The sequence below is a fragment of the Pagrus major genome, chromosome 20 (assembly GCF_040436345.1).
Source record: "Pagrus major chromosome 20, Pma_NU_1.0".
NCBI lineage: Eukaryota > Metazoa > Chordata > Actinopteri > Spariformes > Sparidae > Pagrus > Pagrus major.
Window position 1 is genome coordinate 23,765,387 of NC_133234.1, and position 12,530 is coordinate 23,777,916.

General features: G+C 40.6%; 1 protein-coding gene across 1 annotated transcript in view; it reads left to right on the plus strand.

Moving 5' to 3' along the window:
• wnk4a (WNK lysine deficient protein kinase 4a) overlaps positions 1 to 12,530 on the plus strand; it is a 45,629-nt gene that overhangs the window by 14,136 nt on the left and 18,963 nt on the right. Inside the window, exons 3-6 of the mRNA XM_073490246.1 lie at positions 6,434 to 6,606; positions 6,981 to 7,201; positions 8,604 to 8,761; positions 12,318 to 12,406. Coding sequence (XP_073346347.1) covers positions 6,434 to 6,606; positions 6,981 to 7,201; positions 8,604 to 8,761; positions 12,318 to 12,406 — 641 coding nt within the window. The remainder of the gene's footprint in view (positions 1 to 6,433; positions 6,607 to 6,980; positions 7,202 to 8,603; positions 8,762 to 12,317; positions 12,407 to 12,530) is intronic.

The window sequence follows — 12,530 nt, forward strand, 5'->3', positions numbered from 1 at the left end:
TAGTGCCTACGTGCGTGTTTATACAGAGCGTGTGTCAGTCACGGCGGGTATGTCAGTCTTACAGGCGTGAGGTCAGAGCGTTTTTTGTTTTTTTTTTCTCTTTGCCTTTGACCTCAATCCCAGAGCTTGGCGAGCCGTTCGTCACCGCCTCTGAAGCCGTGCATGTTCTCTCCTGTCTCCTCTGTCATCTCTGTGAACTCTGGTCTTTATCTCCTCGCTGTCAGCATCTGCAGCACAGGAGTTATGGCCTGTTAGCAGCACTTCCAATAATAAGTTAATGACGGGAAGAAGAGGGAAAGCTTATATTCAAGGCCCTAAAAGGGTTCAGACAGAGGTCGAGGTAGATGGGAAAAGTATGTCAGAGGAATTTGATTATTTCTGGGATGAGATTTAAACGACCTGTTTCTCTTTATGATTGACCTCGTTCTGTCGAACCATTAACAGCTGCTTTTCTTCAGCTGCATCGAACAAATTCATTCATGATCAATACTTTTATCCCTTATTTTTTCAATTGATTGAATAGTTAGTCTATAAAATGTCAGTAAATAATGATTATGGCTATCACAATTTTCACAAAAATACAAGTTGACATCATTTTGGGAGCTGGGACCAGTGAATGTTTGGCACTTTTTTGCAAAATTCTGTATATTCCTTATCATCAACAAATGAATGAATAGATCTGACTGAAAAGTATCACCTGCATAGACTTGGGCCCAATCCCATTTCCATATTTACCCTGAAACCCTCGTTTTCGAGTGCCGCTTTCAGAACAGAGTTTCGAGAGGTAGTGGTTGAAATCCCCCCTATGAAGTGGAACAACCCTTTAAGCATCATATGTCATCACCCCTGCAGAAATGTCTTTTAAAAAATAAGACTACACATTTGTTACCTCGTGTTTAAGTTTTATGTTGCTTGAGGTGGGTAAGTTTCACAGAAGGGAAAGGGAAACGATTGAGCGATTGACTAATGCATTGTTCGTTTTGGTGTTTTCAAGAGATTAATAGACAATAAGAGAAATAAAGAATAACGGCAGCCTTATCCTGTAAATGAGTAGTCAAATATCTAAATTTCTTTAAACTTTCTGCCCCTTTTACGAATTGTTTCAGGACTATACTTATATAATTAGTTACAAAAAGTATTTATCTCTTCTGTCCTCAACAGTAATGTCTCTTTTCCGAAATCACGACCTGGTTACTGCCTTCTGGTACTTGCTGTTGAGTTTGTATCAACAGCAAGTGTATTTTTTGCTGCTTTGAGCATCTAGTTCAGTTATATTTAAGAAAATTCAGACGTCTCTCCTGCCGATATCTCCAGAACACGGAACCAGACTCACACCAAGTTTCTTTCATCTTGTATATACTTTACAGACTGTAAAGCCCCCTGAGGCCAAGTGATTTGTGATTTTAGCCTATATAAAATTAAACTGACTTGACTTAAGACATGGATATAAAAATATGCACTGCTGCACCCCCTGCCTCTAACTCTTAACACATCCCTGCAGGCTATAAGTAATATGACTGGATCCATTTTTTCACTTGCCCTACTTTTCTCTCTGTATTTAGTCGAGAGTCCTACAGACACCGCAGCCCGTCCACACTGACTGGATCTTACCCAAATCCTGGTCAGACTTACTGTATCTGTCCGAGTGTCACTTCAGGACAGTGCAAACTGTTCATTCCCGAATTAAGCTGCAGTGTACACCACCTGGTTCGGTGCAAATGTTGGCTGACATGTCGCGTCCGTGTCCCGGTTGTCATAATAGAGGCGCTGACAGGGAATTCTTAATGCCGGTGGCTCCTCTACCATCAACACTGCTTATGTAACTCCACTTTTGTGGCACCGAGCCCAAGTGTTTCCAACCCCAGCTATTGCAGACCCCCGACTCGGCACACACACACACACACCTCCCAGCACCTAAGAATAAAACATCCAGCTGGAAGAGTCGACAGCATGAGGCAAACTTTAGGCAGCGGCTCTGTCCTCACAATCCAGACTGTTTTTATGGATACACCCCGCTTGTCTTTTCAAAGTGGAGATGGTTTGTTTTTGTGGTTCCCCCCTGCATCGCTTTTTCTCCAGTGTTGCGCAATGCTTTTTGGCCTCATTTTTCAGAGAGGGAAGGGAGAGGTGGTGGAAGATCTACGCAGGGGAATATCCCATGGAAAAGTTAGATAGAAGCCTGTCAACAGATGTTTCCCTCTGTGGGAAATGCCAGAGGGCTCATGACTAAAGATAGATATCATCTATAGTTATCTGTAATCGTGTTTATTAAGCTTTTCTGGCTGTCGTGATGTGATAAAAGTCAAACTGAAGCATTATTGTAGGGCTAGTTTTTTTATTCCTGCTATTAGTCACAGATTAAGTGCATGTGTTTACTGGGAGGAGGCATTAGCTACCCTGAAATCAGCCAGCACCAATAACAGTGCAATCAGATGACGGCATAGCAACACACAACACGGCGAACACAGCTTCGTCGTTTCCATCTGCGCCTCATTTTCCACTATTTCACACTTTTTCTACATTTTAAGTGAACAATTTCTGAGTTTGGAGTCACATTAAAAAATCAGTTCCAGTTCTTTCAACACTTCAGTCTTGTTCAGCGTTGCCACAGCAGGATTTTGGATTTTTCCTCACAGCTCCTATGAAGTTGCCAAACATCTGCATGTGTCATTTGAGTATTTTGCAATCTCACCATCCTGCATGCCAAGCTCTAGTAAATCCTGCGGTTTCTGGAAGTGTCAGAGTCTCCAAGTGGTTCGGCTGCGTGCCACGGTTAGGCGAAGGCATGTTGCGCTGACTCTGTGCGGCAAACAGGCGATGATCCACAGGAGACAAAGCTCGCCACACAGGGGTCTGATGTTGTCGGGCTTAGATACATAAATATCCAGATGTAACCCATAAACCCACTGACTCACTCACCCTGGATCACACACAGAGCTGCTCACACACACTCTTATATTCATGCCTTTATTTGTGTCATGTTGATTCACTGATCTATAGTGGGACTAAACCTCAAAGTGCAAGTCTGCAATTTGTCGTCTTTAAAGGGACAGTTCACCCCAAAATCAAAAAACACATATTTTCCTCTAACCTGTAGTGCTGTTTTTCCCTCAGTTTTAGAGAGATTGGCTGCTTTCTCTTGAATATAATCAAAAAAGTCAGGAAACCGATTATCTCATAATTACTAAATAAAGTGGACTATTAAATTTTAGTTGTATGAGCTAAAAAGTTTAACAAGTTAAAATGATTAGTCTGCTTTACTTTAATTTTCGTGTAATCTGTAATAAGTCTGTCTGTCAGATTTTACAGTGTGGATGGCACTCGGTTTAATGTGCTCAAGGCGCCGCAAAAATTACGTTTAAGCAACTGAACAGCAGTGTCTCTTTCCAAAAATCATGACCTAGTTCCTCCAGATAATCCACAGACCTTGTTGTGAGAATGTTTCAAGTAGGAACTATTTTCTTTCTAATGAACTACACCCGCCAACAGTGTCGCACCGCATAGGAAACGTGCAACAACTCATGGACGATGGATGTAAATGTCAGTGGCGTCCTCGGCTGAGCAGTAACATTAGTTAGCTTCGTTAGCTTAGTTAGCTAGCTTCCCTACTACTCCATGACTTGATGCATGTTTCCTTCTGCGTAGTGATACAGTTGGTGGATGTAGAAAGAAAGTAGTTCCTGCACAGAAAGGTCTGTGGATATTGCTATATGAAAAAAATACAGGAATTTCCTTGAGATGAATTGTACAGCTTTTTTTTTGGAAAGAAGTTTGAGAATGATTAAGGTCAGTGCATTTTATCAGACAACCAAAACAGGCCCTGCTTTGTCTGATAAATTGATTAAGAATGTAGTTCGCTGTGGATGCAGAGCCTTCATGTCTCTAACAAACAACATGACAAATAATAACATAACTATATTATGTATTTACGTGATGTTAATCAGATGTCTACTGTAGATTACGCAGAAAATGTGAACCGTGCAACGTGTGTTTGTGTATGAAGCAGCAAAAAAGATGTAGCAGGATGTATTTAAGTTAATTTGCCTTACTTAACATTGTGCGGGTTGCGATGATGACGCTGAAACGATATATTGTGCAGCCCTAAACTGGGTCGTGATTTCTGGAAAGAGACATTAGCGTTGAGCTTTTCAAATGTATTTCTTGAGCACCACACTGAGTGACATCTTGTTCCATTATGTTGAAGAGAAGTCTTTACAGCTGATGTCTCCCAAACTGCAGCTCACACCGAAACAATCTCGATAGATAAACACCAATAAAGGTAAGAGAAAAAATATGAACTGTCCCTTTAAAGGTCATTAAAATTAAATTAAATGTCTGAAGCAGAAATTAGATTAAAGTTGAACTAATTCATAGAAAATAATTTAACCTAATAACATTTTAAACATGTTACAAGCATTATTTTGCCTCATAACAGAACATCTTCTCCTTTATTGCAAACTACTTCTGACACAAGTCTTACATGTGAGGAACAAGCTGCGGCCTGTGTTCACGTCTTAAACTGATCGCTATCATCAAAACCACTTGGTCAGAAGTTGCCTTTGTGTCTTGCATTTGAGCCCAGCGCCTCATGTTTGAGTTGCCGCTGTAATATGACAGCTTGACAGGTGACTGACGCAGGTAAAAAGGCTCTTTCGTTGTGTGACTTCAGACATTGCAGGTCCTCAAACAGGCTGCCTCTTGTTTTGATGCTGCAACTCAGCATTAAGCAGCAGCAGCACCTCCTCGCTCACTGGGAAAGAGCAGAGAGGAAGGAGCAAGAGTAGCGGTCAAGTTGATTGTAAGCATAAACATATGCAGAGCATTTTTCCCAGAAATCCGCCTCAATGCAGGATTCATGCTCCTGAAGTCTCCCAGGAGTTTTCCACTAGCCACCCACCGCAGGCAGAGTTACACCAACAGCAGCTAAATTGGACCATTCATCCAGGAGGAAGCACAAAAATGTCTTTGTCCATCCAACGTGATTGCAGTGTTTGGTTCGGTTTTACGTGGATTTTTAGAAACCTCCTCCTTGAGTTTGTAAAGTCAGAGCACCCCTTATTGGAAAATGAATGTGATTATGTAATCGGAGGGTCACCCAGATGGATGAACCTGAGGTTTCCAGTCCTGCAGCGGGCTCATTAGTTATTAAGTAACAGTGATTTACCAGGTCGGTCTGGTGGATTTCTGTGTTGTGCTTATTGCTACCGACTTACGTAACCAGACCAGAGCTCTTCAACTGAGCTGTCAATGCAACTGCGTTTTTATGGTTGACAAAACAATCTCACGTCAAGGTTCATTTAGTCTAGTTGAGGAGCTGTCGATTATGTCACGAAACCTTCATCAGCAGATACAGTTTGTCTCGTTGTGAATTGTAGATTTTATCATTTATTTAAGGACTTCTTGTCTGTACTGGCTTTAAAGTTTAACTTCAAAGTTCACTCCTTACCGAAATAGAAACACTCCCACTTTTGTCCACAGGGTCCTCTAAAAAAATAGAAAAATAGTGATAAGCATCGTTGAGATAAAAGCAACCGTACAGATGTCTCCTAGCTGAATTATAGAAATGAATACTCTTAAATCGGCATATTTCTGCAATCGTCTTGAAAGATGACGCTGCTTCTAGTGACCAGTAAAAGTTTCTTCTGTGTTGACTGAAATTCAGGGCAATAAAAAAACAGAAAAGCCTCCCTCCTATTCAGAAATTAGCTAACATAACATATATACAATGTCTGTCTTAATGAATGAAGCGAAACAAAATGCCAATTAAATCTGATTATCAGGCTCCGTGCTGATATGATATAGTAGTTAAGATGTTGAAGGATCAAAGACACATCTGCAGATGCCATGATGATGTAATAGTCTTGCACGCAGGAAGCTGAATAACCTGGTTTCTCATGGTTCATGCAAATTCAGTGTTCGTCCTCTAAGATGTGAGTCCTGCCATCGATATGATTCACCGTGATGTCTTAATCAGGCGTCTTGAGAAATTGTATGGTCTGTCTGACCGGCTGAAGACATACATCAAAGAGAGAGGGAAAGAGTGATGGAAGTTTTACGTCAGTCTTAAAGATCAGGGGCCAGATGCATATCACCATGTGTGGATTCACGTACACTGATTCTGTTTTATAACTTTAGTCATCGTGGAAACAGGCGCACATGCATGAGCTTCATTTCCACTCCGATTACCTATAAATGCACGTAGAGATGCCCTTATGCTTCATTTCCACATGGTTCTATGCTGTATCTTTCAATGTTTTTACGCATCTTCATCTTATTTTTACTTTATTTAGTCAAGTGGGCTTTATTTTCCATCTTTTGAATGTTTTAAACTAAAATTCTCACATATTGCACCTTTAAAAATCCCCAATATGACCACAACCAGGACACTACTGTGTACATAAACAAACTCATAACAGTGTGATTTTCTCTGCAGACCCGTAAGCTGACCAAGGCAGAGCGGCAGCGTTTCAGTGAGGAGGTGGAGATGCTGAAGTGCCTGCAGCACCCGAACATCGTCCGCTTCCACGACTCCTGGAAGTCGACGGTGAAGGGCCACAAGTGCATCATCCTGGTGACCGAACTCATGACCTCAGGCACGCTCAAAACGTGAGTCCTCTCCACCCAGTTCCCCCTTCAAACTACAGCCATGTACATTTTTAAAAAGATAGACATCGGACCTAGTACATTTATATTACATTACATTTCTCAAATGGCAGATATCCTAATTCCAAATAAAACTTGTTGCGTCTTTCATAGCAAAAAGGAGATTTGTGTCATGTTTGACAGCTTCTTTTCCTTTCAAAGCAATGATAAAAGGTCAGAATAAGGACCAGAGAATAGGTCCAATTCTGGGAGAGAGTTCAGGAAACTATCTCACTTTAAAACTTCCTCTCGGCTGCCAAAATAAGCACTTTCCCTTCTTCCAGTATTCTGATATGTTTAGATTTGGATGTTTAGTCTTGGCCTTTCTTTTGTTTTAGGTACTTGAAAAGGTTCAAGGAGATGAAGCTAAAGCTGCTGCAGCGCTGGAGTCGTCAGATCCTCAAAGGGCTTCACTTCCTGCACACGCGCACTCCTCCCATCATCCACCGGGACCTCAAGTGTGACAACATCTTCATCACCGGCCCAACCGGCTCCGTCAAGATAGGAGATCTGGGACTGGCCACTCTCAAAAGTGCCTCTTTTGCTAAAAGTGTCATTGGTGAGTGTAAATTTGGTCCAGCTCAGATTATTTACACAAGTATCTCCTTCTGCTGATATCAGGAAGGAAAACACAGTTTAGCTTAACTCTAACAGTCTGCCGCTATCTTTAAACTCAAAATGAAGCCTTTGTTTAAATGACTTTGCTTCTATTTTCTCCTGCTGCTTTCCTCTGCCCACAAGCAACCACGGACGCCTCTGTTTAAATTCCTGCCTGCATTTTTAAATGCGGTATCATTACTCAAATGGCTTTTAATTTCAGTGGAATCTCGCCCTTCCCATCAAGTACGTGCAGGGAGTGTCAGCCATCAGATGCAGTATAAAGACTTGTTGATACTTGATTCTTGTTGAAAGTGATGAGTATATATCACCAGATCCAAATCAAACAATGTATGTTTAATTAATTCATAAAGAGGAGAAAATGAGTTTATTTTCTGTTTTCTAGTGGGAGTTAATTTTGTTCTTACAAGGAGACATGCGACATGTTGTTCAGCGTGATAAATGCAGCAAACAACACACAAAGACTGAGCTTTACGTTATTTACTCTCCAAATACTGAAGTTAATTATTGTATTATTGTAATTATTATATTATTGTTAGTGTTAAAACATTAAACAGTCAATCCCAATGGAGAAAAAGTCGATGGAAACGTCCTTAGTATTGTGAAAAAAGTTTCTATGCTTGCTCGAGGTGGTTTATGAAGACAAAGCTGTTTCCGCTGTTTCCCATAAATGTCCCATTCCTAGATTAATTCCCAAATAATACACAACCACCACAACTGGGTTTGTTCTTCTTCTCTGAGGTTTATTGGTATTTGGCAAACAACTGCATTTGTTTCCCCGTTTCATGACCTCTAGCGCCAATTTCGGATGAAACTACTCTTTGTGTAGCCTGATTTATTTGTCCAAACAAGTTGATGGAAGCAAACCTTATTCGCATTATTGTGAGATTTTAAAAGTTTGCCTCAAATTTGTTTGACAATTAGATGGAAACACAGCTGCTGTTTTGGTTTTACAACCCACAATTTAACTGTTTTGGTATTGTTTTCTGCCGCAGCAGGGGAAAAAGCTCCGAAGAACACACTGTTTATGAGACCAGATGAACATTTGCAAGACACGTTTGTCATGTCAAGTAAAAACTAATGATACTCAAGTACGTCAGTGTTGTGTTGACAGCTTGTTGTGCTCCATCAGATTAGAGATTAGATGATTATGAGAGTTTTTATCTATCAATACATGTATTATATGCTAATAGTTAACTTTGTAAGTACAGCAAGGTTTTGCGCAAAACCAAATATTTTCTCAGGATTCATATAGGTTTAATTAAATCAAGGTGAAACCGGACTTTAAGTCATTGTAATAGAATAAATGTTGACCCTTACCGCTGCCCTCTGAACCCTGACAGGAACACCAGAGTTCATGGCCCCGGAGATGTACGAGGAGAAGTACGACGAAGCGGTGGACGTCTACGCCTTTGGAATGTGCATCCTGGAGATGGCCACCTCTGAGTACCCGTACTCCGAGTGCCAAAACGCCGCCCAGATCTACCGCAAAGTCACCAGTGTGAGTAAAAGGAGGAGGAGTACCCGTACTTAACATAATTGTCCACATGTGTTCGCTTTCTTCCGTGTGTAAACTGGAATTAGACTGAGAGGAACCAGGATTTATTGTGTATACATCTGGATATCCTGGATCCTTGGAAAGGAGAGGGGCCCACGTGGAACGAAAGCCGCATTTTGTCTATTAAAGGCTTAGATTTGTCCATTACAAGCTCAGAGAGTAGAAACGTACCACGACATGCCTGCTCTTTTGTTTTCAGCCTGCAATCATGATGTAGATGTAAGACTCACTGATTGCCAGTGTACTTACTGGTTCAAAGATCCTGTCTAACTGGTTCTGGATATTGTGTTCTCTGGAGTATTCCCTTCACACATTTCAGCAAACTACGGATATTTTGCAACTATGTTTCATAAAAATGTCATGTTGTGTCAATGCTGTGCTTATGTTCGGGTTTGGTTTAGACACTAAACCACTTGGTAATGCTTAGGAAAACATCAAAGTTTGGGTTAACTGGTTCCGTTGCCTCAAACATCGGGAAATTGTTCCCTCTCGTAAAAAATATCACGCTTAAAAATGTTGCAATGCCACCTCGAGCAGTGCTTTCTTGCTCGGCAGCCATCTTGGCAGCCATGTCGCCCAGCTATCACGCCACTACCATCGCCTCCTCCTCACTGACCTCAAAGTCAGCTCGTACGCGTGTAATCTGAATGTACTATGACGTGTTGTAGAAACGTTGGTATGATACTTTGACAAGTAGAAATTTGAATTTATAACATAAAATAACATAAAATGCCAACATTGCATTCTGGTGAACAGCTGTACTTGTTTTTGCATCGTATGATATCTGTCTAATGATGAAGTCATCTTGGAGCCCAGAGCCAAGTTACAGGACATAAACTGATGTTGGATCAGGATGATATCATAAGTCTTAAAGACCAGAAGCAGTCTAGTGACTTTTAAGACCGTAGCACTACAGCAGTGGCTTTAGGCTGCCGTATTTCAAGCTGCCAACCACAGCGAATGACGCCACTGTGGGTGAGAACAGACGATGGTGGAATTATATGTTTTGGAAATTGTGTCTCACTCCGTACTCCACAAAGAGGGCTGTTTCTTTTGCGCGTGTCGCATATGCAAAGCAAACAGTGTCTGACGGTGGCTGGAAAGTGAGAAAGCAACAATGCCAACAAGTCAGAGTGGGTCTGGCTCCTCCACAAACAAGACAACATAATAATGTTCCATGTGCAGTCGGAGAAGCTTACCCACGCGACGAGATTTAATTAAAATCACATTAGCTATGCCTTTCATGATTTGTTTGTGTTTTACGTTTATGCGCAGCGCAGACGACATCTGTGAATTTAATGACGTGGCTGTTAAATTTTTCACAGCATTAAAAACTAACCTTTAAACTTAACATCACTTTTCACTTATAGGACTGACATGTGTTTTAATGACCGGCTATTTAAGGGGCTGAGAGTAAGAAATATAACTTGACATATGACCAGTGTAACATACACAAATGTTTTAAGGGTCTTGGAAATGTTTTTTTCATGTGGGTGGTCACAGCTGTCTGCAGAGGTAGCTTTTTCCATCAAATAAATGGATTCATACGTAAATAAATGCCTACTTATTGTGAGAAAATGCCTTTTAGCATGCTCTTAATGGCCAAATGTTTGTGGACACCCAGTCATTACAGCTACAAAAGCCTCCACTCCTCTGAAAAGGCTTTTCACAGCATTGTGTAACCTGGCTGCAGGGATTTGCTCTTTTATAAGCTGCAGCTAATGTTTTTTTCCACATTAATTGATTAAGTGTTTGGTTTTAAAATATCAGAATATGGTGACATCACATTGCATCACATGCCCCAAATTTGCACAGGGAAATCCCTTGTTATGTCTGACCAACGGTCCAAAATAAACTTCAGTTTATCATCATATAAATGTAAGAAAACAAGTAAATCTTATCAACTAATGTATTTTTGGCATTTCGTCTGGAAAATGTATTTCGTCATGAAACGCACTGTGCACAGGGACATTAAAAGAGGAAGTGACCTTCTTCAGACTGTTGCCATAAAGTCTGAAACACACTGATGTCTAAAATATCATTGTGTGCTGTCGCCAGTAGTGTATGAAGTATCCATATCCTTTACTTAAAGGAACAGTTCACCCAGAAATTATATTCAGTCATTATCTATCCACCGACTCGCGAATGGAGCTCATCCTGCCTGATCCAAGTCTCCGGAAGCCCAGAGATTGCAACGCTGTTTTGCTGTGAAGCTCCAAAAATGTTTTTTGGACTACAAAACGTCACCTGAGTAGATTATGAATGAATTAAAATTTTTGGATGAACTTATCCTTTGATATTCAAAGTGTTTTAAAAGAATGTTACGTTACCCATTGCGTAAAATCTTCACCTTAAAAGTAACTGATAACTTAAGCTGTCAAATAAAAGTAGTGGAGGTAGAAAGTATAATATTGGCCGGAGCATTAAGATTTCCCTTATTTGAAACAGAATTTGAAAAACTACCATTATAAAACTGAATGTAATTTACAATGTTAAAATGTGACGCACAAGTCGATGTCAATACTACACCAGCATATTTCTCCAGATCTAATCTGGACCACAGTCACCACAGGAAAGGAGCAGACTCCCAAATTAGATTTGAATTGAGGGGAAACTGATTTATTATGGAGGTGCCTGTACAGACTCTGAAGCAAAGTGTCTCAACAAAGAAGACTCTGTGCTCTGCTTCAGATCCTCTATATCACATTTCACATAGCAAGGTAACAGCATTTCAGTGATGGCACTGAAGCTTTTTGCTGAAATGATTATGTAACACTTCAGTATTCATTATTTGAAGACAGTAAAGTTACTGTAAGTCAAATCAAAAGTCAAGAAAAGACAAAAACACTTTTTCCATCTTTAGAAAATTATTGACGGTCATAACAAAAGAGGCAGCTGCTTCTGTGTGACATGTCAGTCTTTAAATGTGATAATGAAGTGTATCACTCAGGCCTTTTCTGGTAAATCTAATTATGTGTGTGTTTGGAGCTAACATCAGCTGGTTGCTTGGGTATCTGCAGGCCAAACGCCTCTTTGACCTTGACTCCTTGGGTCATATCAGTGTTTTTACAGCGCTGGGAGCTCTGCAGTAATCTTTCTACATACTTGTGATAACTTTCAGAAAAACTCCCTAACTTGTAAGTGTGTTAGTTAGTTGTGCATGAATATTTTCTATTTGGAGAAGCTCCAGCTGTCCCTTGAATGTTTGGAGTTTCTTGGGTTTTTTCCATTTTCATGGGCTCTTGGCATTGTTCTCGTCTGGTGTTGACATGATCGCAGAGTCGAATGTCATGCAGGCTAGTGGCAGATGTCACAAAGCAGAGGATTACGTTAACATGCAGTGCAGGTGGGAGTGGCTGCTCCTGCTTTGATTAGATCCTCTGACAGGAGAACTGTGGGATAAATGAAGGGATATTTGTTGCTGATCATTTCTTCTATTAAAAGCACCACCTTTCCCAGCCCTACAGATGAAATAAGACTTTTCTGATTGTTTTCACAGGGAATTAAACCTGACAGTTTCTACAAGGTCAAAGTCCCAGAGCTCAAGGAGATCATTGAGGGCTGCATTCGTATGGACAACGATGAAAGGTACAAGGGAAAACAAACACTGTGATCGTCAGTAAAGTGCAGAAATCACATTCTTCTTATAAATAATATAAAGTCTAGTTAAACAAATCTTAATCTAAAAGCAGACTGACTGATTTTCTTCCCT